The 24,510-nt window shown below is 52.1% G+C and overlaps 2 protein-coding genes across 2 annotated transcripts; one reads left to right on the top strand and one right to left on the bottom strand.

Annotated features, from left to right (window-relative positions):
* Positions 1-3,594: 3,594 nt before the first annotated feature.
* STX10 (syntaxin 10) lies at positions 3,595-6,561 on the bottom strand. The gene is given in 7 exon segments (XM_012728947.1): positions 3,595-3,879; positions 3,972-4,067; positions 4,157-4,270; positions 5,715-5,776; positions 5,855-5,951; positions 6,013-6,270; positions 6,514-6,561. Coding segments are annotated over 7 exon segments (750 nt in total). The 5' UTR covers positions 6,549-6,561; the 3' UTR covers positions 3,595-3,791.
* A 1,665-nt stretch (positions 6,562-8,226) lies between these two features.
* On the top strand, positions 8,227-11,331 carry IER2 (immediate early response 2). Its single transcript, XM_012728858.1, has 2 exons — positions 8,227-8,248; positions 9,689-11,331. Exon 2 carries the CDS (start codon positions 9,729-9,731, stop codon positions 10,398-10,400), a length of 672 nt encoding a protein of 223 aa, XP_012584312.1. The 5' UTR covers positions 8,227-8,248; positions 9,689-9,728; the 3' UTR covers positions 10,401-11,331.
* Positions 11,332-24,510: the final 13,179 nt, after the last annotated feature.

Raw genomic sequence — 24,510 nt, 5'->3', positions numbered from 1 at the left:
TCCCCTTTGGTCCCTGGGGGCCATCGAAGGCAGGACAGTGTGGGAGGACTAGGGGCAAGTGAATGTGTGTGGAGCGTGGGTGTATGTTTCTGAGGTGGGGCCCTTGGTCCAGCCACCAACTGGATTCCTGTGGGTCTGACTAGCTCCCCCTCACCCCTTACACTGCTCCCCCGTGGGGTACAGGTAATGGGTGAAGGGTGTCCCTGACCTGGTTGCCTTGACAAAACCCAGCTCCTGGGGACAGGGCAGGGCCTACTTCCATTGTTAGTAGCTTGCAGAATTTTCTCTTTACCATTCCTCTCTTTCATCCTCTCCCAGTGTCAGTGGTGTGTGTTTGGTTTGGTTTTATGTTTTGTGTGTGAACTAAGGATTCTTTTACTCTCCATTCCCCCACTCTGGATATCCTTTCTTCACCATTTTGTCTCTGGCCCCTTTGCTACTGCCTCTCCCTTCCTCTCTCCTCCTTCCCAATCCAACTGGCCTATTGTACCCAGCTGCCTCTCTAGAGGCAGAGGCATGCAGGAGGTGGGTGGGGCCAGCCCCACCTTGACCCTTTGACTTGGAGGCCTCCCCCCAACCCAACAGCTCAACCTCATAGCCTGTGATGAGGGGTTCCCTCCTGACATCTGCTTGTTGCAGGATGGGGGGTGTCAAGTCTGGCTGGGGCCCTGGGCCAGTCCCAGCACCTTAGACCCTAGGCAGCCTGAGTATGTGGGGGAGTCGACACCCCCAGCTAAAGCACAAGCACCTTAGTCGCATCTCCCCCTCCCCCTCTCCCACATCCTGACCAAGACACCCACCCTAGCATTGATCCCAAAGCACAAAATCCTGATCAGTTGGCATGCCTCCGGACTGGTTGAAGCTGAGGGGCAGAATTGGGGCTCCAGCCAGACCCCTAAAGGAAGCAGGAGTCCCCAGGCACTCCCCTCCTTCCAGGCCTTAGCAGGGACTAGCTCCCTGGGACTGGGGTCTTCTCTCTCCCCACCCCTTTGTCCTGGGCAGGCCCTGCCCAGCCCCTCCCTGCCTTGCCTTGTCCTAGGTGGGGCTTGCCCATCTCTCCTCCAAGCCTCTGCAGCACTGGGTTGGGTGGCAGAACCCCCCTGTTTCAGGGGACCCCAGGAGGTTCCCCTGGCTCTGGGGACTGTATTGGGGTGGGGAGAGGGGCCGGGCAGGGGTGCAGGGGAGGAAACTCCTCACCAGGAGAGCCAAAGACAGGGTTGTGCCTTACCCCAGGAGCCACCCCTGCATCCCTCATTCCCTGCCCTCCCCGTGCCCTCAGGCGGCCTGCTGCTTTCCCCACCCTCCCTTCCAGGCCCTGCCCTGAGCTGCATGGTCCTCCCTCTACCCTGGGCAGCCAGGAAGAAACACGGAATCACCGACCAAGGCAAAAAAGACTGTGGGGGCCCCCTCTCTGCCTCCCCTGGCCGCCCCCCTCTCCCCTCCCCACCCTCACCTTTCACGCAGGACAGACCACCTGTGGCATCTGCGTGAAGTGCCAACACCTTCCCTGCCCTGGGCCAAGCACCCCTCCCCAGGCCCAAAAGTGAGATTGCACATTAACTACTGTAAGGAGAGGAGCCGCACTGGGAAATGTGAACCACGAGAATATCAGTGATAACTGATTAGAATAAACTAAACGCCTTTGTAACAGCCCTGCTGCATGCTGCTCACTTAGAGGGTACAAGAGGTTGGGGGGTGGGGGAGTTCATTCACCACTGAGTTTCCCCCAGAATGATACCTCTCTCCTTTTCCTGACTTCCTTTGACAGGTGTAGTAGTAGTTTTGTGGGGAGGAACTGTGCTTTTCAGATGGGGACAGAGGACCAGACCAAGGCTGCAAAAAGCTTCACCTTTAGTGTCCTCACAACTGCCCCAGCGTTCCATACACGATGCCCCCAGATTGTACCTGCATGTATGATCCCTAGATCCTGAATGGGTAACCCTGGCTTCTCGTGGAAACCCCTCCACAGTTACAAAGGAAATGGCTACGTCAAAAGTGGTAAAGGTTTTATCAGTGAGCTTCCATTGATGCAGAATATCTTGGGGATTCTGTCAAAACATCTTTGCCTTATGGAAAGGAAGCTTCAATTCTGCCCTAGCCAGCCCCACATGGGGGTCAAGTGATAGTTCCATTCACAGGGCAGCTTCAGGATAACTCAGACTAAGTCACAATGAAAATTCATGTGTCTGCTGCACAGTAATCTCCAGTAAAAGGGACTCAACATACAGGCAGCCCCAAGTAAGTGGAAATGCCATTTGGCTCCCAGAAGCATATCTGTACCCTAGGAAATAACAGTATAGAAAAGATCAAGCGAACCCTAAAACATGACAGTGATTTTACATAATACAGCCTACATATGCGGTCCCTTTAAAAATTGACAAATTTTGACATAATTGCAATTTATAACATGTAGCTGGGAAACAGGTATGTGGTTCTAATATCTGATTCTATAACATCTAAGATTATCAAAGGTTCACACAGCACTTACGAGTTACTTGGCTTAAGGAATCATTTCATACCTGGAAGGTGAGGTGGGTGGTATGGGCCCCTGAGGAGTCCATGCGTACAGTGCAGCCACCCCCAAGTTCCTAGACTCACATACCCTGCCTCTCTTCAGTCCCCCTGGATGGTTGGACATGTTTTCAGATACCCAATACACAGTGAAGCTTTTTTTTCCCCCCAAGATAGATTTATTTCACAGAATAAGTGGGGTGTAGGCCAGAAGTGCAGGGGACAAGAGGATCCACCAGAGAATGGAGAGCAGAACAGGCAGATCTACTGAAATACATTGTTGAGTGCAGTGGGTGAGACGAAAGATCTGTTGCACTGTTATGTGGTTTGGCTCTGCAGAGGGCCTCACTAGTGGTACAAGGGATGAAGTCTCAGCACCATGAAGCTATCTGCAGCCATAGCAGCAGGAGTTTGATCCTTGGCCAGGGAGCTGACCCACATTGCACAGCAGACCTCTCCTGTCTCATTGGTTGCTCCTTTCAGCAGTGTATTTCAGTCTGCCTATTCTGCTCCTGACTGGCAGGGTAGTCCACTCATGACCCTGCATCTCTGGCCTACACCTCAACTCTTGAATGCAAAAATAAAACATCTTTTTTTAAAAAAAATGGAAAGCATGATTTGCAGTAATGGTAAAATTTTTTGTTAGGGAAGCCAATAAACTTAAGTTTTCTGCTCCAAATATTAACCATGGAAATTCCCAAGATGCTGAGTGGACACCTCATGACATGTACACACATAAAAGCAGGAGGCTTAGGATGGGAAGACTTGTGCCAATCACCAGTTCACAACACACCATTTAGTACAAATATATATGAAAAAGATGGTTTTTATTTCCAAATTGGCATATGTAATGAAGGCACAAGTGTAAAAAAAATGGTTTTGGGGCACCAGAAGTGGAATTAAGGAAGTGTATATGCTTCTACCTCCACATCCCCTAAAAGCACTTGAAATAGGACTCTTTGGGGGTGCTGGCCCAGGCCTTTGACGGTCCCACTGGCTCTGATTGAGACCCTTGGGATAGCTCCACAGCTATGACCCTCCTCCCAGAAGGCAATGTACTCCCAGCTCTCTTAGCACCAGGGACCAGCCCCTAGGGGAGGACCAGAGTCAGAGAAGAGCAGGATGATAACCAGACACACCCCCAGCAATACCACAATGGCACACCACTGTCTGCAATCTGTGTGTAAGAGGGTCACAGGTCATAGGAAGTGGCACCAAGCCCCCCCCTCCCCCTTCACTTCCTGCCCCTGAGTAGCTTCCCCCAGGGAATTCACCACTGGTCATTTGGATACTTTGGCCATCTTCCGGAGAACCCCATCCATCTGAGATTGAGTGTGGTCCATATCCTGAGCAAAGGTATCTAGCATGCTGTCAAGACCAGTAAGAGTGTGATCCCCGAAGAGTATGCACACTGCACAGCCAGCCAAGGGCTTCCAGCCCACCCCCAGTCCTGGCCTCACATGCCCTGTTCATCCAGCTCCTCCCTGACTTGTCTGGACATGTGCTTCAGAACCCCAGTGCTCCCCAACACCATTTCCAGCAGGACCATGATCAGCCGCAGATTGGAGTGAGAGATGCTGTTGGCAGGAACCCCTGAGCGGTCCACAGGCTTCTCTAGTAGGGGCCCTAACCACCCACACAAACCTGCTGCATGGCCTGCTGCTCCTAGATGTAGCGAGAGGTGGCAGAAACCACACTGGCATCTAGCAGGTCTCTTGATGATTTCTGGGCAACTGATTTGCCCACCAGTGGCTGTGGGAGCACAGATCACAGGCTCAAGGAGAAAAGCTTACTTCCTGCAGGCTGAGAAACAGGTTTCAAGCAACTATGATTGTTACTTATAATCAGGAAGGCAGTGTCTGGGTGGTGGCATGGTTTCCCAAACCTACTATGTACTATGTGACCCCCAAGGTCATATCACTAGAACTTCTGTGCCTCAGTTTTCTCAATTTCAAAGTGGGGATAGCTGTAATCCCTGTTTTCAGGGATTAGAATGAGGATTTAGTTAATCAATAGAGAATACCTATGCTGTCAAACAGATGTATTTTAAGAGTTTAATCTTTCTTTGTTAAAGATTTATTTATATATAAAGGGGTGCAGGGGGTGAGAGGATTTACCTGAAACAGAGTGGGGCACAGAATGGGCAAATTTACTGAAATACACTGCTAAGGAAAGCAGCAGGTGAGACAGGAGCGGCCTGCTGTTCATGTGGGCAGGTCCCTAGCCAGGGACCAAACTCATGATGCAGTGGCGAGACCAGGGAGGTCCCAAGAATTTGGTCTTTACTTCAAGAAAAGTACACCTGGAACTCATGTGGGTGCTGCTACGGGCCTTAATCCCCTCCTTCCCAGACCATCTGTGGGTTTAGGAGGGGATGGGGAAGGATGGTGTTCACAACATGCAAAGACTGTATAACACAGAGGAAAAAGCTGTACAAAGAGGTTATGGAGAATGTACACAGAAGGCATGAGGAGCACATCCAGGAGGCAGGCACACTTACAGAAGGAAATGATGCATGCAGAAGGCAGACACACACACACAGTCGGGCCAACTGCACATGCAGAAAATAAAGGAAGGCATATATCCTGGCAACAGTGACATAAGGAGTAGCAAAAAAGACTTGGGAGATAGGTATACATATCTTCCAACCTCTCTCCTCCATAGTGGCTGCCTGAAACTATGGCTAGCACCAAACTCTATTGATACTGTTGGATTTTTTCCCTACACATATTTATGATCAAGTTAAATTTATAAATTAGGCACAGGAAATAATAAAATACAACAATTACAACAATATATATTGTAAAAGCTGCATGAATGTGGTTTCTCTCAATATCTTGTTGTATAGAATATTTTCAGACTGCAATTGACAGGTAAATCAGGAAAAATAAACGTGGTAGAGGGAGGGAGGCTACTTCTAGATGGGTTAAATAAAGTCAGAAGGCATCACACACACAGAAGGCTGAGGTGTACACATCCAGAAAGATCAGGCAGGTAGATTGGCCAGGACAAAATTGCACACAGAAAAGATAGACATTGACACAGAAGGGGACAGAGATACACACACATAAACATACTGGAAGACATACACACACACACATACACACAGGAAGACAGATGAAAGCATGTGGTGTAGTCCAATTTGCACTCAAAGAAGGTCCCTGGAGGGAAGTAGGTTAGAAAGTTGGGTCAGGATACTTTACATTCTATTTTCCCTCTCCATAAAAGCCATGGCTGCTGGGTCGACCATGTGGTCCCTCATTTCCTGGGGGTGAGGGTAGCATTAGAGAGTAAAAACACCACAACCTCCCCACACTTAACCCACCAGAAAACCTCATCTGACTGCCTCCCACATCCGTTCCACAAACACCTTTCTCTCCTGCAAGTCTCCGGAGGGAAGCTTGAACTTGCCTGGGTTGGCTTCCACTATGCGTAAGCCGCTAGTCAAAAGTCAAGGCCAGAGCCAGAAACAACCCTCTCTTCCGCCTAATACCCTCACACACCTCCCAGGTGTCCAGGCTCCCACTGTGGTGACTTCCAAAGGCCCTGGCCAACGTAATGGACTCTCCCATGCCTCCCTTAAACCTCCAGCCCTTCCTAGGATATCGATAGTTTCCTCCATCGATGCTGCGCAGGCTATTCCGCAATTCATTAGTTGTCCGGTCCAGCTCTTCGCGTCCGACCACCGCACCCTCCTTCAGGAGCACGCACCAGCGCTGGTACAGTCCGCGGGCAGCGTTCACTGCCTTCTGCACCTCACTACGGAGAGGGGCACAGTAAGCACGACTGGGGGCAGATGGTCTCCCCCTAGTCACACGGACCCGAAAGAGTTGGGGATTCAGGACACTCTCATCTCCCCCTGCGTACCTCTCCCACTCCGCCACGGGCGACCCGCGTACCCTGACGGCCGTGCCCAGACCGCCTGGCACGCTCCGCTGACCCTGGCCACCTGCTGGTAGGGGGACTGAGCACCCTCTGACTTCTCCCATCGCTGTCACTCACCCTCGGACTACAAAAAACGGATCTTCCAGAGACATGTCACTCTCCCGCCCGCAGCCGAGCCCCCACCCCTCTGGGCCTTGCTCGAAGGTTCCCGCCCACCCCTGTCAGGTGACCGTGCCACCATCGAGAGTAGTTCCTCCAGGGAAGAAAGAGGAGCCTTGGAAGGCCAAGGTGCAGAAAGTTCCGTCCTTTCGGCGGCCATCTTACTTATGGGCGCAAGCAACTTCCGGTGTGCATGGGCGGCCCTTGTGCCTCCAAGTTACTTTTCCTTGCCCAACACTGCAGTGTACTGGTTAATTCCTGGCTTGCCTTTGGGTCAGAGTTCGCAAAGCCTGGGTTCGAGACCCAGCCTCTCGATTTTTGGTGCACTGCCTCAGTTTCCCTTTGGGCAATGTAAATACCAGCCTCCCACAAGTCAGACCCGTTTATGTCTGGAGAAGGGCTCATTCGACTCGCAGATCCTCTTAAACTACTCCATGAGCCAGCTTGCACCTTGATCCTATCCTAGGAGATCTTTCCAGCCCACTGTCGTGGGTGGCAATTTGGGAAGGGGTGTGAGAGAGGTCGTCCTCCCCACTTTCCCATTGGTGCTGAGTGAGACGCGGACACTTTTCTTTGGGATCCTTTTTTTTTTTTAAAGATTTATTTATTTGTGCATAGAAGAGCTGGGGTGCAGGCCAAAGGTTCGAGTAAGTGAGAAGATTCACCAGAGACAAGAGTGATAAGCAGAACAGGCAGGTCCACCGAAGCGTACCGCTGAGGGGAGCAGCGGGCAAGACAGAAGTCTGCCACGCCATGTGAGTCAGCTCCCTGGCCGAGGATGGAACTTGTGCTGTAGTGACTGCGGACAGCTTCGTAGTGCTGCGACTTAATAACCCCTGGCGCCACCAGGAAGCCCCTTCTTTGGGAACTTTTGCTAGTCTCGCCCCTCTTTTTCCTTCGGAAGAGGGGGCGCCTTAAGGTCACCCAGGGGTGGGTGACCGTGAGGACCACATACTGGGAGGTGGGTTTTTTTGGGAGTTCGCGCGGGAGGGTTATGTGGTGGTGGTTCCAAATATGGTTTCCAGGGATGTTCTTTGCGTGTGAGGTGTCCGTTTGGGTAGAGGGTAGGAGTGGCGTGTGAGATTCACAGGGTTGCTTCCTATATGAAGTGCACTATGTGTGCTCTTAGGGGGAGAGCCATCACCTGAGTGGTGTCCCAGTTTCTCTCGTGAGGTTGGTCCTCATATCTGAGGAAGTCCTAGCCCTGTTTTAGTCGCTGTGAGAGAATCTCAGCTCAGGGCTGTCGTATGGACTCCTAGATGGTGGTGGGAAGCGGAATGGGGCGTCATCAGCTGATCTCCGTAGTGCGGTAGAATCGCTGAATGTGGACGGTGGTTAGAGCAGGCCTCTAAAAGAATAGTTGGTGAGTCTCCCTGCACAGTGATGGGGGGCGGGGGGTGGAGCTAAGCGTGCGCCGAAGGCGACGCGCAGGTTTACGTGGGAGGGACACAGTAGGGTCTCCGTAGGAGAGGGATGAAGAGGGTCCTGAGCAAGTTATCCTTGTTTGACTAGGTCTTTAAGTAGGATCTTCGGTAGATGGCGTCAGTGGGAGCTAGAGTTTGCTCCTCCCAACCGGCGCGGGGGCTTTACTCAGCAACACACCTTCCTGCTCTGTGGAGAGAAGGAAACGAAACCTTCCTTTCACTCCCCGCGGGTCCCGCCGGACGTGAATCCGGAAGCCCCCAGCTGCCGGGTAAGTTGGCGGGGTGAGGGCGTGTCCGGAGACCCGGGCACCACCCACCCGCCCGCCCGGAAGAAGCTAGAGGCAGCCCAGTTACGGAAATCCCGAGCCCGGTCCTTATAAGGGCAACAGGAAGTGGATCAAGAGTCGCCCTTACGTCAATACTTCCAAATTTAGTTGTGGAAGTCTGGCAGATCCAGTGGCGGGAAGGCTCCGCGCGCCTGTTGGGGTGGGGGCGGGGTCTCCTGTTAAAGGGCCCGAGCCACGAGTGAATGGCGCCGTTCGGATAATTTTGCCTTTTATTCCACCCGCCCACCCGAGGAGCTAGAATAGTTTTCCTGGAACTGTAGCACAGCTGTGTAAGGTGCCCCAAGTTTTCTATCTGTACTATCTCTGGCTCAGTTCGCAGCTACCGCAACCACGCCTCCTGGGGCGCAGACACGTTACCGCTTTTTCTTTGGGGGGGCTGTGCCACGTGTTGATCTGTGCAGTGGTGCAGCCGGGCCCTCCTAGCCAGCGGTAATCCCACCTGTGGAGCTTGCGCAGATGGAAACGGGGAGGGCTGGGAAGCCCACCGCGGAACGCAGAAATGGTAGCCCCGGGCTGTGCACCCATCTATAAATATCCGCCTCCAGAGGAGTGGGCAACATTGCCTTGGAGCCAGCCAGTGTCTCCCAGGCTCTTGTGGCATGCAAACGAGGGGAGTTATAGGAGGTTGGCGTTCGCTAGAGGGACCGAAGAACTGGAGATTCCGATGGCCCCCTTTTGCTCCGCGGCCCATTTATTCTTTTAGTAGATATTGGACGAGTCAGTTAATCCTGTTTCCCAATCTGAAGAATATCAGGTCCTCGTGGAAGGAGGTGAGGAATCAATAATTACGAAAGGAAAGCCCTTAACACCGCCAAGCACTAACGAGTTGGCTCCATTATTAGCTTATACATTGAAAAAAGAAAGACGCCAGATAAATACGCTAGGAACTGCCCACGGGAGAGGAACTCGGATCTTCCCCAGACCTACGGGAAATTTGCCGCCTAAGTGCGCTGCGGACTGCGCACGCAAGTACGTGGTAGCCTCACGCTTCCCCAATCTCCCGGCGACCTGCGCCAGTGCTTTGAGAGCCGCGAGAAAGGAGACCACCCCTAGAGCTCCGCGTATATTGGGGGGCGTTCATCTAGCTACTGGACAGCTCTCATCCACTGGCCTCCCTTTGGCGAACTCGGTAAATTCCACCCTGTCGCTTTAAGGAGACTTTTGCCTCCGCAAGGTGGAAAGCCCGGATGCGGCTCTCCGATTGGGCGGGGCGTCTCGGTGACTTCACTCGGGGTACAAAAGGGCTCGGGTGGCGGGCGGCGGGACAGAGCGTCCTAGCTGTGTCACTGCGTAGGTTCCTGTGCGGGGAGGCGCGTGAACGAGCGTGTTGTCTAGAGTACACCTGTTTCCTATCTTGCTCAGCCGGAGTCCCCACCAGCCGCGCCCCCGCCGTCGGTCCGCCATGGAGGTGCAGAAGGAGGCGCAACGCATCATGACCCTGTCGATATGGAAGATGTACCATTCGCGCATGCAGCGCGGCGGTCTGCGTCTGCACCGGAGTCTGCAGCTGTCGCTCGTCATGCGCAACGCTAGGGAGCTCTATCTCTCGGCCAAGGTGGAAGCCCACGAACCCGAGATGCTCTTGTCGCCCTCCGGCTCCCCAGATCCTTGCCGGCACCCGCTAAGGGAAGCGGAAGCCGCAGCCGAAGCAGCGCCCCCCGACGGTGAGCAGCCCTCTCCAGAGCCCAAGGACATCCAGGAGGCGCGGAGAGCCGAGGAGACCCTTGCCCGGTGTGACCCGCGCCCCGGCAAAGTGAACCGCAAGCGGCGGAGCTGCAGCCTGAGCGACGTCGGGGACGCCGGACTGGTTCCGAGCAAGAAAGCTCGTCTAGAAGAAGAGACAGAGAAGGAAGGGGAGTCTTCGGAGGTCTGTGATCGCCTGCAGCCCCTTTCAGCGCAAGCGGAGGGCGCTTTCCCCAATCTGGCTCGTGTCCTCCAGAGGCGCTTCTCCGGCCTACTGAACTGTAGCCCTGCAGCCCCACAGACGGCGCCGGCGGCGTGCGAGGCGAAGCCCGCCTGCCGCCCGGCGGACAGTATGCTGAATGTGCTTGTGCGGGCCGTGGTGGCCTTTTGAGGGACCCCGAGCGGCGCTGCCAGAGCACAAGAGTGCGCGCCGAAGAGTCGGCCGGAGTGCGCAGACCCGAGGCGAGGCCCACCCCCGAGGGAGCGCTCGCGGAAACTGTGGAGAGGAGCCGCCGCCCAGGCTGCTGAGAGCCCAGAGGGGGACTTTGTCCCTGGGGAGGCATCGCCATCTACGTGCAGCAGTGGCACCGGCGGCACCGAGAAGCCTGAGTCCGGGGCGCGGCCGCCTTCCCCCGAGACCTGCCGCGCCCACAGGTGCTGTCTAAACGGACTGGATTCTGGACCTCCCCCTCTCCTTCCCGCACTGGGAGAAGGGAGGCATGGTTATTTCAAATCCTCAGGGTCGGACTTAATAATACTATCACCATCTTTTTAAGCCAGGGGGATGTGCTGCCCTTTCAAGGTATTTCAGTAGTTGGTGTGTGTGCGTTTCCAACCTCGGAGAATACCAGGCGCTCCCCTTCCCCCTCCAGTGACATACTTGTGCAAGCGGTCATCGTTGCGTCATGGGGCGGACGTGGGGAGCTTCCTGTTGCCCTGCGTGGGTGTGGGGCCTGGGAGGAGGGCCTGGGGTGTGGACCGCCCCGGGGAGTGGGAGGAGGGCCTTCTGAGTCACTTCACCCCGGCGTTCTGTGGCTTAGTATCCTGGGCCCCACTGCTGTGGAGGTGTGGGGGGGAGGGCTGCTCTAATTTCAGATTAAAATCTTTCTTGTCTGGTGTGTTAAGAGGTGGGAATATATTCCATCTAGAGTGATCCTCACAACTCGAAAGCTCTTGGTCTGAATCAAGTTGGGGGTAGGAGGGGGAGTTCAGAGCGCTTTGCGGAGACGGTACCAATTTGGGGGCGGGGAAGATTCATACTGTAGTGGACTCTGTTTACCTGGCCTTTTGCTAGAAACGCCAGATAGGAAAATAAAAACCATTTGAACAAAAAGTCTGCTGCCCGACTGGTTTTCTTCCCCGGTGGAGGGGGGCCAGGGTTAAGGGGTCAGACGCCGGCGGCTACTAGCTGGGGCCGCAGAAACCGGTCAGACCAGCTACCACGTGGGTAGAGTGGGTGAGAGGGGCCTAGGCCCCTTTTTCTGGCCAAGCTCTTCCGTGCTGGGCGTCCTAACACACCAAGGCTCAGATTTCCTAAACCCGAGGAACGTGGGGGTGTCCTCAACTCAGGCTAGGAGAGGCGGGCTTCTCAGTTAAGACTGGAGGATGGGGAGGGCACTGCTCTTCACAGTGCTCACAGCGGAGTTGGGAGATCCCGCCTTCTTTGCAGACCTTTGAACGACACCACGCCCCACTTGGACTGAATAGCTCTGGCGGGGGTCCCACAGTTTGGGCTTGAACTTGAAGTGGGGGTTCCGGGGGCTAAAAGGTGCGCTTTATTCCTCGGTTTCAGAAGCGATAAAGTCGTGGCACGGCCGGGAGTTGCGCTCCCTCAGTTGCCTGTGAGGTGGACCTCAAAGCGGCTTCCCAGCGAAGTTTTGAGTTTAGAAATGCCCGAAGGGGCCCTAGTTACCTGCTTTGGTCCCAGGCCAGCCCCGGGTTATCCTTCCCGGGAAGAGAAAGCCCTAAAAAGTCTCAAGTTAATCCAGGAGAGTGGAATGGCCGTTGTCCGAGGGCAGTGTGGGGTGGCTGCTGGGAGGACAAAGGAGCCGCAGGTGCGCAGACTGAGGCGCCATCACAACGCCCGCCCCGCCTCCCGACGGCTGGCTCTGCCAGCCCCAGCCATCTCCAGACTCGGCGGACCTGACCCGGAGGCCCCAGGGGAAGAGGAGGAGGGTGCGGCGGAGAGCAAGGTCTGCCCCAGAACGCCCGCGCAAGGCTCCCCTCCCACCCCGCGCCCCCTGCCTCAGGAGCTCCTGGCAGCCTGGGGAAATCTAGGCTGGCTAGCCTCCACCCCCACCAGGTTTGTCACCGCGAAACGTGGGAGATTCGATCGCCGAAACGTGGGTATTCGGTCGCCACCCGTTCGGGGGCCCTGACCCACCACTTCCCAGTGTGGCCTGGGGAGGGGCTGTCGAATCCCTCACCCACTGCGGTACCAAAAGGCGTCTGCGTGGGAACAATTACCCGATGATGTTGGCTTGGCCGGGGAAGTCCCGTCGTCTGGGGAGGGGGCCATCGCTGAGCATCCTGTAGCAGGAACTGCCGGGCCCTTCCTTCCGCGGGAAGCCGCTGGCCGACCCCCGCCCCCGCCCTGGCCCTTTGGGGGTTTCCGGTGCGGGCCATGGTCCCCGGGGCTAGAAGGTGAAGATGATGCAGTGCCAGACAGGACACACGTGCTTGCCCGCGAACACACACACGCACACGCACACACCCTTAAACTATATCCCTCTCCAAGACCTCATTTCACCCACCAGAATAGGTAAAATTGAAAACTAGTCACAATCATAACATTGGTGACAAGAAGAATTGAATTTTTTTTTTTTTTTTGGTGACGTGAAGAATTTTGAGGCTATTCACACATAGGCTCAGGACTTCCATGGCGTGATCAGTTGGACAACAGCTATGAAAACTATGTCATGTATTACAGACCAGAGGATTTCCCAGATAACCCTAGGTTTGGAGCAGGGGGCTCCACTCACTACAGCCTTATTCAAAATCAGCACAAATCTACATGCCCATTTAACCTTACTAGTCTTGGAGAATGTAAATAATCCATGGTGAACTGGGGGCCCTCCTGGGTTGTGCAACAGGTTAAAGTGCAGCATTACGAAGTTATCTGCAGCCACAGCAGCACTAGTTTGATCCTGGCCAGGGAGATAACCCAGATGGTATAGCAGACTTCTGACTGGCAGCCAGCTGCTCCCCTCAGCAGTGTACTTCATCAATCTGCCTGTTCTGCTCCCCACTCTGTCTCTGGTGAGTCTTCTCACTGCCCCTGTACCTCCTGCCTGTACCCCAGTTCTGGATACATAAATAAATCTTTTCTTTAAAAAGGTGTGAACTGGGGCCTTCCCTGGTGGCGCAGCGGGTTAAAGCACAGCACTAAGAAGCTAAAGCCACTTCTGCATGAGTTCGATCCCCACCTGCCCCGGAGGGGACCACATGGCGTGGCAGACCTCTCCTGACCCGCCCGCTGCTCCCCTCAGCAGTGTACTTCGTCGATCTGCCTGTTCTGCTCCCCACTCTGTCTCTGGTGAAGCCTCTCACCGCCCCTGAGCCTCTGGCCTGTACCCCAGTTCTATATGCACAAATAAATAAATCTTTAAAAACTTAAAAAAAAAAAAAAGGTGTGAACTGGACAGATATGCATGCTGAACAACCCAGGTAATTAGAATCATGATGTGGGGTGACAAAGGTCAGCTGCAAAGTGGTATGAGGAGCATAGATTCTAGAGCCAGTCCAACAGCTCTGCTTGCTTTCTGTGCCGCAGTTAAGACACTTCACTTCTCTGAGCTTCAGTTTCCTTGGTTGTAAGTTGTGGACAATAATAGTATCTGTAAAGTGCTCAGCAGAGTGCCTGGTGCACAGAAACTTAATATATTATTACTATATTGGGGGTTGGGATGATAATGTAAAAGCACAGAGAGCAATACAAGTACCTATAGGTACTTGTACTCTGAAAGTGCAGGCAGAGAGCTGGAAAAGTCATCCCTGCTTGTAGTTGCTCACAGTGAACAAGGGTTCGCTTCCTGTCCCAGTTTCAAAGTTCAGTAAAATCATAGGTATTTGACAGATTTCCTTATTCCCTCCTCTAGGTCCCCACTTTTCTGGTTTTTTTCTCTCTCACAAGTATGCCCTGCCTCAGCCACTAGACCTCTCTGTCCACAGAGAGGTACCTCCCTTCAGTCCTAGGGACTTTAATGCTACTTCCCCGCTGTTTCTGAAATTTAGCTTTTCCATCATAGGCCTTCCCCCTATCTCACAGCCTCAACCTCTATACTTGTCTATTCAAGTCTTCTCCCATTGTCTCCAGGCATATCTTGTATCTTGTTTTATTAAATTTATTGCATGTTGCTTATATATAAATTTTAAACATTTATTTATTTATGCATACAGAACTGGGGCACAGGCCAGAGGTGCAGGGGCGGTGAGAGGATTCACCAGAGACAGAGTGGGGAGCAAAACAGGCAGATTGATGAAGTACACTGCTGAGGGGAGCAGTGAGCAGGTCAGGAGAGGTCTACGGGGCCATGTGGATCTCCTCCAGGATGGGGATCGAACTCATGCTGAAGTGGCTTTAGCTTCTTAGTGCTGTGCTTTAACCCGCTGTGCCACCAGGAAGGACCCCACTTTTTGTTTCTTTTTACAAATTGAAGATTTATGGCAATCCCACATTAAACAAATCGTTACCATGTCTCTTTGTCACATCACACTTTATTAAGGTATGGGCATTTTCCCCCCTGATAAAACGCCATTGTACACTTAGTAGCTTGCAGTATAACATACATTTTTCAAAAAGTTTTTAAAGATTTATTTATTTTTAAAGATACATTTACTTATGAATACAGAAACTGGAGTACAGGCCAGAGGTGCAGGAAGTGAAAGGATTCACCAGAGACAGAGTGGGGAGCAGAACAGGCAGATCAATGAAATACACTGCTGAGGGGGGCAGCAGACAGGAGAGATCTGCTGCATCATGTGGGTCACCTCCCTGGCTGGGGGTCAAACTCATACCACAGCAGCTGTGGACAGCTTCACAGTTCTGTGCCTCAACTCCTTGTACTACCAGGGAGGCCCTGCAATATACATTTTATGTGCACTGGGATACTAAAATGTTTATATGACTTTTGTTTGTCTTTTTTCTTTTTTAATATTTATTTTTATTTTATTTTATGTATGCATACAATAACTTGGGTATAGGCCAAAGGTGGGGGGGTGGTGAGAGGATTCATCAGAGACAGAGCAAGGAACAGAACAGGTATATTGACTGAAATACATTGCTGTATTTCAGGCGTGTATTTCAGCAAGACAGGAGAAGTCTGCTGTGTCATGTGCTAGTTCCCTGGTGGGGGATCGAATCATGCCATGTCCAAAGTGGCTAGTGATAGCCTTATAGCACTGAGACTCAATGCCTGTGCCACCAGGGAGGTCCTGTGTTAGAGTTTGCTTTAGTTGGGAGGCTTGAGATCAAATCCACCATATCTCTTAGGTGTTTGTGTATTCCAAACACAACAGGACCCCAAAAGTTCTCATGCTGTTTCCTTCTGGTCTTCAATGGAGTTATTATCATCCTTGACTCCCTTTTTCTTTTTTTCACATATCCCACCCAGTCAACTCCACTGCTCACCCCATTCCAAGTCCTTCCCCAGTCTCATGGCTGTCATCCTGACTAGTAGCAACTTCCTACCTTTCCCCCACAATCTATTTTACACAGCATCTGCACTGATCTTATGAGATACAACCTAGATTGTTTCACTCTCTCACCTGCCCTCCCTCTACTAAATGTACATGGCCCTCTTTCCAGCTTGGAGAATATGACAGGCTTGTCCCAGGGAGTGGGCATGGGACTTCCCATTCCTCCTGCCAGACAACCACAAGACTATCCTTACTTTTCCTCAGGCTTCTGTTGAAATATCATTTCTTGGAGAGGCTTTCTTTGGCCACCTCACTCTTCAGCTCAGCCTTCGCAGAGCATGCTCCTCATCTGAAATTCTATTGCAGTATTTAGCATCTGTGCTCCCCACCCCCATTGCATTCAGTTCTAATTCTGTGAATGCCTAGTCCAGGCCTAAATGGAATGAATGAGCTTGTGTGGGGTAAGCAGCTGCTAAGTACTTGGTGCTTATTACCTCCTTTAATCAATGGCTTCACCTGGCTCTTAAAATTTCCCAAACTGAGGCCTTCCTTCCCTGGTGGCCCAAGGGGTTAAACACAGAACTATGAAGCTATCAGCAACCACTGCAGCACAACCTTGATCCCCATACAGGGATGTGACCTAAATGGTGTCTTACCCACTGCTCCCTTCAGCAGTGTATTTGAGTTAATCCACCTGTTATGTTCCCCACGCTGTCTCTGGTGAATCCTCTCATTTTCCACACCTCTGGCCTGTATCCCAGTTCTTATATACATAAATAAATAAATCTTCAAAAAAATTTCCCAAACTTCAGACAGTTGAGGATCAGGATTTTTGGCATCTTTGTGGAATGACTTTTTAAATTTTATTTATTTATTAAGATTTATTTTATTTATGCATGCAAGAGCTCGGGTATAGGCCAGAGGTGCAGGGGTGAGAGGATTCACCAGAGACAGAGTGGGGAGCAGAACAGGCAGATGTACTGAAATACTCTGCTGTGAAGGGTGGGTGAGAGCAGACAGGAGAGGTCTGCTGTGCCATGTGGGTCAGCTCCCTGGCCAGAGATCAAACAAACTCATGCTGCAGTGGCTGTAGACAGCTTCATAGTGCTTCAATTTAACAAACCCTTTTGCCACCAGGGAGGCCTGCTTTTAAAAAGCTTAATCCACTTGTTAATCACCCACTATACTTAACAGTCAATAAAAATTACAATGAAAACAAAACAATGTCATGAGATCTTGCCACTATTGAAGTTCCAGATAGTATTCTTTGTTACAAAGGGAGATGAACATGTGTTAGACCAATTGAAGTCTGAAAGATGAAACAGCTGAGACTGCTATTTTAGATAACATAGAATCACTTTGTGGGCTCTCCTAACCCACCCACTGCTCCCTCAGCAGTGTGTCTCATTCTGCTCCCCACTGAATCCTCTCACCACCACCCCATACCCCCTGCACCTCTGGCCTATACCCCAGCTCTTGAATGCATAAATAAATAAATCTTAAAAAAAAAAAAAAAGGGAATCACTTGGCCCCTGTCCCCAGAGTTAGGAAACTTATGCTTCTGGGACAGGGAACATTCATATGACTGTCAGAAAGGCCCTACTTGATCTGGTTCAGTCTTGCATCATGCTCTGGCCACACTTACTTGTCTTTTGTTCCTTAAACATTCATAATCTTCCAGCACAGGACCTTTGTAGATGTGATCTCCTCTTTGCCTTTCCCTTTCACAAGATAAGACAGCTCAGTTCAAGGGCAAATCATCAGGGATGTGTTTTCCACCTGCTCTCTTTCCCCATTTTGGTTCAACACCTCTTTCTTTACAGATACTCAGGTCAAGAGCTATTTTTACTTTTGGTCCTATTTATCACAACTGCAAGTTTACATTTGTTTTGGGAATTGTCTCCTAATTTGTGGCCTCCGTGGCTAGTAGGCACTTACTAATGGATTTTAGAATGAGGGAGGCATTTACAACTTTCCTTTGAGGTCTGTCTTTTTAACCACTTCTTACAGACCCAGGCATTGAGGCCCAGAGAACATTACTCTCAGAGAACATTACTCTGTGGGAGAACAAATCAGGGACAGCTCTAGTCTTGTCTCCACTTCGAGATCTCTTCACATCCTTGTTCTGGACAGGACCCAAAAGGCAGGCGCCTCTGCTGAGCAGGGAAAGGGCAGGACCACAGATGTGGACCAGCCCAGAAGTAGCACCCAGACCGGTTTACCGGATTCCGGGGTGCTGGGCGAGGTCCATCGCCCAAGGGGATAAGGTGCAGGCATTGGCCCAGTTGCTGGCCGTCAGGGGCGGAGACAGGAGCGTCATCACGAAATTTAAGTAGGAGGCGGGGCGCTAGGGCGGGCCAGTGTGCGGGGCGGAGCGACTCGGGTGTCAGTCACAGGTGGGGGGCGGAGCGACCGGGGTGTCAGTCACAGGTGCGCAAGACGGACCTCGTGGGTCTCTTTCCCAGCTTCGCTCTTTCGCTCTTCCTCACCTTCCTTCTCTCAGGCCCCCCCTGCAGTTGTGCCCCAGTGTAATCCCACGTTCCCCGGTTTCAAGTCCCGGCCCCACGTGACTTACAGAACTCCCAGTGATGGCGGTGCCCTAGGCTCCCCCAGCAGTTCCTCCCGGATTCCTCTCAGATCCTCAACGCATGGACCCTCACTCACAGCAGGCCCCACATACCCCGGGGTAGGGCCTAGGGGTCGCTCGGGAAGACAGAGGCGGAGACGCTGGGCTTTGGCTCCATATCAGCTAAATGTCAGAAAAAGCAGAAGGGAAATCGGGCTTGCCGGCTTGTGGGAGTTTGCGACAAATACTAAAGGCCCATGAAGTGGAAGGTTGAAACCCCTTACTTGTGCCCAGGAAGCCCAGAGGCCCCACAAGTGTCTAGTACAGTTCAGATCTGTACACTTATGTCCAAGTTCAGATCCAAGTCTTGCCTACCTATAGCAAGGAACTCAGACCCCCACAACTGATACCTGTGTCCAGGGCACCTATGCTGCTCTGAACTGTGTCCGTGGTAGCTCTTATCTGGCACTTGCTGTTTCTTGAGGCTTAGTCGATGGTGTTATGTTCACCTAGCTCTGTTATGGGGAACTTAGGTCTCCCCACGTGTCCAGGAGAGCAGAACCCAGGGACAGAGGCCATCTACCTCCATGTCCAGAGCTGAGATCGTCCAACCCTCTGCTCATGCTTGTCCCTTTGGTGCAGCCCCTTACTGCAGAAATAACTCAGGGTCCTTCACCGGGGCCCTCTCCTACCTTTTTATTTCTTGCAGCTTTTCTGCTTCTGACCCAGTTCGCCCCAGGTCAACCCCTTTCCCCAAAACATTGCTGATGCTCAGTTAAGAAATAATCTCAAAGCCCTCCCTGGTGGCGCAGCAGGTTAAAGCACAGCACTGGTGAATCTTTTTTTTTTTTTTTAAAGATTTATTTACTTATTCATACAGAACGGGGGTATAGGCCAGAGGCTTAGGGGTGGCAAGAGGCTTCACCAGAGACAGAGTGGGGAGCAGAACAGGCAGATCAACGAAGTACACTGCTGAGGGGAGCAGCGGGCGGGCCAGAACAGGTCCACTGCGCCATGTGGTCACCTCTGGGACGGGGATAGAACTCATGCGGAAGTGCCTTTAGCTTCTTAGTGCTGTGCTTTAACCTGCTGCGCCACCAGGGAGGGCCCTCTGGTGAATCTTTTCACCGCCCCTGCACCTCTGTCCTGTACCCTAGTTCTGTATGAATAAATAAATAAATCTTAAAAAAGAAAGAATCTCAGTATTCACTGTCACTCCCCACATTGCACCTAGGCTGCTTGTTTGGGTGCTGTTTGTTTTGGGTCGCCTGGGGTCTTGCCTTCCCCTCCTGCCACCCACCTGGTACCAATTAATTTTCTCCTCAGCCTGCCCACCCACATCTGGTTGCCAGCTGCTCCCCCTCACTCTGCCTGCCCCAGGGTCTCCTAGGAAGTTGTTCCTGGTGTCTATCAAATCCAGACTGCTCCGCCAAAGCACATAGTCTGGGCACTGGAGTCTGCTAACCAGAACAAGCCAACAGGACTTGTAGGAGAGATCTGAGATCCGATGTAGGAGGTGTGAAACTTTCAGACCTGTGGCAGCTGAGGGTGGGAGGGCCAGGGAGCAGGAAGCAGGGCCTTAAGTTGTATATAAAAGCTCTGAGATCAGAGCCTTCTGGCTTCCAGATGGGGACTACAGGGAAGACTCCTAGCCCCTCCACCCCTGCTGAAGGCAAGACTGAGCCCCCCTTTTTTCAGAAGCCCCCTGAGACAGAGCAGTGACAGCTGTGCACCAGCCCATACCCAGCAAGTTTCCTTTTTCCTGTGCTAGACGTCCCCACGGGCTTGCCAGCAGCTTTGAGAACTGGCCCCGCCCCTTAGAAGGGACTCTTGGGAGGGTCTTCCTGCTGCAGAGGGAGGGGACTGGCTTGGAGAACAATGGGCCTGTATGGCTGCTGCACGCCAGGACTTCCTGTTAACCCTTCCCATGGGGTCCAGCTTAGGACACTTCCCAGGTCTGTTTTAGGGAGGGTAGGGAATGAAGGGACTGACAAAGCAAGCAAATTAGTTGTTTTTCTCTGGCTCCAGATCTTGTTTGCCAAAGGGATCAGGAAATGATGACGCAGATGTAGATCTTGCCCTCCCTACTGGAGGCTAAGGGCCTTTTTCTCTTCCCCTCTGTTGCTGAGTCATAACTAGGGGAGGCAGACAGGTTAGCTTAGGAGAAACCTCTGCACAGAGCTGAGAAGTCCCAGGATCTCTCTCAGGGGTGAGCTAGGCTGGGGGACCTGGGTATTTCAGGTGTATCCAAGTCAGACTGTGTTTGCTAGAGCAGCTATTCTAATGACTCTCCCAGGTGGGGCTCATGACCCCTGAGCAAGTTCTGGTGGTAGGGCTGGGCCTCAGTTTCTCACAGTTTGGGAAGTTCTCTCAAGGCCCTAAGGAGCTGGTATGAACTAAGCCTGGAGTCTTGGGAACTCTTTGTCTTCCTGGGAGCCCTAGGAGGCACTTGGAGGAATTAGCTGTGTGTTAGGTGAGGCTACGTGCAATATCCCCACTATTTACTGAGCCAACTGGGAAGATTCCACTGGTACCTCTGAGAGCCCCTAGAAATTCAGCATCTGGCTCTGGGAGCTTCTGGTTAGTTATAGACTAGATATTGCTGATGCTCTGTGAGCAGGCACTGTGCTTGCTCCTTCTAGGTCCTATCCACTTAGCACTTCACTCAAACCTCAGTCAGAATTAAAGGGGCTTTCTTTAGTCCCATTTTACAGATGAAGCGTTTGAGATGCAGAACAGTGTTAGGCCTTGGGAAATCAAGTCAGTCTTTTGTCTTTCTCTCCTGAATTTTGGGGTGGGATAGGGCCAGGTGGATTTTTTTTAGATTTATTTATTTATGCATACAGAACTGGGGTACAGGCCAGAGGTGCAGGGGCGGTGAGAAGGTTCACTGGAGACAGAGTGGGGAGCAGAACAGGCTGACTGACTGAAATACACTGCTAAGGGGAGCAGCGGGCAGCTCAGGAGAGGTCTGCATGCCATGTGGTCACCTCCCCTCTGGGGCAGGTGGGGATCAAACTCATGTGGAAGTGGCTTTAGCTTTTTAGTGCTGTGCTTTAACCAGTGCCACCAGGGAGGGCCACCACGTGGATTTTTGTTTGTACTTGGTTCCTTATCACCTATTCATAGATAAGAAGAGACAGAGGTCTGGTGGCGGGGACTCCCCTGGGTGGGATCTCCAGCTGAGTGGATCTCCAGCTGTGACTGAACTGTCCTTTCCCTCTCGGCATTCACAGCAGACAACCTACCAGATTTTTCTTAAGTCTTTCAGACCCACTTTCTGGGTGACATTGTACCATCTTTTCTCACTTTTCCTCTAGTGCAAACTTCCCTAGAGGCCAATTTTGTGTGCATTCGGCTTAGAGCCTTGATGAGGGTGAAATTGTCGATACTGTTTTGTTTTTTGGTGAGTGCAGAACTGAACTGCTGGACTGGAAAGCCTGCTGCTACCTTCTTGCTGGCATCGGGGACAGAAAATGGCTCACTGCTTTGACCTTTAGACTTGAGGGCAGGCAGGAGGGCCAGCTGAGGACATCAGAACATGAGGGATATTAGAGGCCAGAGGAGCCTGGGCCTGGGCCCCGCAGCCGGGGCTTGGACTGCTCAGGAACCTGGACACCAGGTCAGCCCATGGACAATCAGCCTCCACCTAAGGTCCCCTCCCGCACCCCCTCTCCCTCTCTCCATTCTCCTTCCTTGTCTCCCATGCTGTGACCTGTCTTTGTGGAATGAGACTTGTTCTGGCTTCCTGCCACCCGGAAGGCCAAAGCAAGCCTGCTTGCTTACACTGGCTGTTCCCTAGTGGCTTCAGCTCTCAGACTCTGCATGAAGTGGGGGTGGGGCTCTTGGACCCCTCCACCCTCAGACTATGTGCAGGGTGTGCCTGCCTCATCTTCTGGGTATTCCCTAGGTACACACTGAATCCCCACAGACACTGCCTTATAAACATGCTGGAATTTTCAAATTGCTGTTGTGATTGGGATGTGGCATTCTTTCCCCAGAGGTATGAATGGAGGTCAGTTCTGAGGGAGAAACTGAGGCTTCAAGAAGGGGCAGGCCCTGGTAGTTCCAAACGCTTTCTTTTCTAGTCAGGGTCTACCCCTGTCCTTTGTGCTGTTTTGCTTTGTATCCTTGCTGCTGCTGTGGAGATAAGATCCCTTAGGAGTGCAATGGTGGGGCCCTTAGGGACTGTGCTGTCATTTTTGTGTGTCCCAGTGTGGCCTGGGCATTCTCATTCCCCTCCTCAACAATCTTCCCCTGAGTCCGTCCCTGTTATTCATGAATCTGTGGGCATCTGTCAAGGAAGGAGAGGGGTGGTATACACATCACCCATCCTCTGAGGGGTTCTACTATGACTAAAGCCAACCCTGTCCCTGAAAACTGGGGAGGCTGGAATCAGCATCCACCCTGAGGGTCATATGTCCCAAGCCTGGGCCTGAGTTACTTGTCAGACTGGGCAAGCAGGCTCAGTCTCAATATCCTGAGCCGAGTTCAGGTCCTGAGGGTATATGTACATGCCGGCATGCACAGGGTTCCTGGGAAATTCTCTGCCCCACCCTCCAAAGAGCCCTGTTTCCCTCTGATTATTGAGAATATCCTAGTGTACCTGTCCCTTGATCTTCTGCCGTATTCCTGCCAGCCCCACCCTTCCAGATTGATTGGACCTTCCTGTTGGTACTCATGGTCAGCACAAGTCTACTCTCAAGCCTCCACTTCTAACTTCTATTGACCCTGAACCTATCCAGTCCTGAAGCAATGGCATCCATGGTAACCAGAAGCTCCAATGTTCCTTGAGGACAGGGAACTTCAAGCTCAGCAAACATTTCCTCAGTCTCCAGCTTGTAACAAGACAGAATGCCCAGGAACTCCTCTATTTCCCCTTACTGTCCTGGAGACATCAGCCCCAGTCCTTGTCCAAGTTTCACTTTTAAGTGTTGGATTTAAACTTGGGTCTATGGAACCTTGAGCCTGAGGTCTTAAGAATAACAACAATACTAACAGTCATTGCTTTACTGATTTAAGCTCTTCAATGTAGAACTCAATGAGTCCTTGCAATAGGATTTATTATGGTGTTATTATCCCTGCTTCACTTAGGGAAACGGAAGCATGCTAAGTATGGATAGCTTGTCTGCTAGCCTTGCCTTTTCAGTGATAAAGTGCCAGAGACTGAACCCAAGCATAGTCCAGGATTTCTTTCTTTCTTTTTTTTTAAGATTTATTTATTTATGCATACAGGGCAGAAGTACAAGGGCAGTGAGAGGATTCATCAGAGAGAGTGGGGAGCAGAACAGGCAGATGGATGAAGTACACTGCTGATGGGAGCAGCAGGCGAGACAGGAGAGGTCTGTCACGCCATGTGGATCATCTCTGGGGCTGGGCATCGAACTCGCACTGAAGCCACTGTGGCTAGCTTGCTGTGCTGCGGTCTAATCTGCTGTGCCACCAGGGAGGGCCAGGCCAGGGTTTCTTACCTGGAGCATTTAGAGCAAATTATATTTGTGGTGGGGCTGCCAGTGCTTGGGGGTGTGTTGAATAGAGCCCCTGGTCTCACCAACTAGTACCAGTACCAGTTGCAATTCCTCCTACGGTGGCAAATATGGATAAAATATGTCTCCAAATATGGATAAATGGTGGTAGAGTAGGGTAGGCATACCACCTGCCTTTGACTGTCCTATCTCCATGTGTGCTGTGGGCACCTGGCTTGAGTTCTGGTGGTAAAGGCAATTAACAGGTGCTGACAAGGGTTCAGCAGGGTCACCAAACTTGGCAGTGATTCCTCTGTCTGAAGGGAGAGGTTGTGGTGGGAGCAGCACTCCAGGTAGGTGGAGACAGGCAGTCTTCTTTTCCTTCCTGGTTCCCAGGAGCAGATGATGATGGCAGCAGGCATGAGGAGCCCCAACCTGGCCTCAGGGTTTACTGGGTGGATGCTGAGGTGGGTGCATGTATGCTCTGAGTCCCAGGACCCTATGGGTGCGTTGAAGAAACTAGAGGCCAAAGTAGGTCTCCCCACCCACCATCCGCCCTCATGTCCCACCCAGCTCTGGCTCCCAGCCAGTAGCTGCCAGAATAATGGCTCACAGCAATGTTGAGACGCTGAGACTCTGAGACTTGGAGAAGGTGCAGGGTGGCTGGGGGGTGGGGGAGCAGGCCCCCCTTCTTCCTGGACCTTCCCATCACAACTAGGACTGTTGAGGCTACGTCTCATACTATGACACTGGCTCCTATCCCCAGTTCTTATCCTGGAGTGGGATTTTTTTCTCCCTTTGGCATCAGTGAGAGCAGGAAGACGGAAATGAGT

The sequence above is a fragment of the Condylura cristata genome, unplaced genomic scaffold (genome assembly GCF_000260355.1).
Source record: "Condylura cristata isolate star-nosed mole 26May11 unplaced genomic scaffold, ConCri1.0 scaffold00024, whole genome shotgun sequence".
Taxonomy (NCBI): domain Eukaryota; kingdom Metazoa; phylum Chordata; class Mammalia; order Eulipotyphla; family Talpidae; genus Condylura; species Condylura cristata.
Note: the sequence above shows the minus strand (reverse complement) of the source record. Positions and strands in the feature narration are given on the sequence as shown.

Bases quoted from the DNA above. Each gene is read 5' to 3' on its own strand.
- IER2 (XM_012728858.1), top strand. From the start codon at position 9,729: ATGGAGGTGCAGAAGGAGGCGCAACGCATCATGACCCTGTCGATATGG.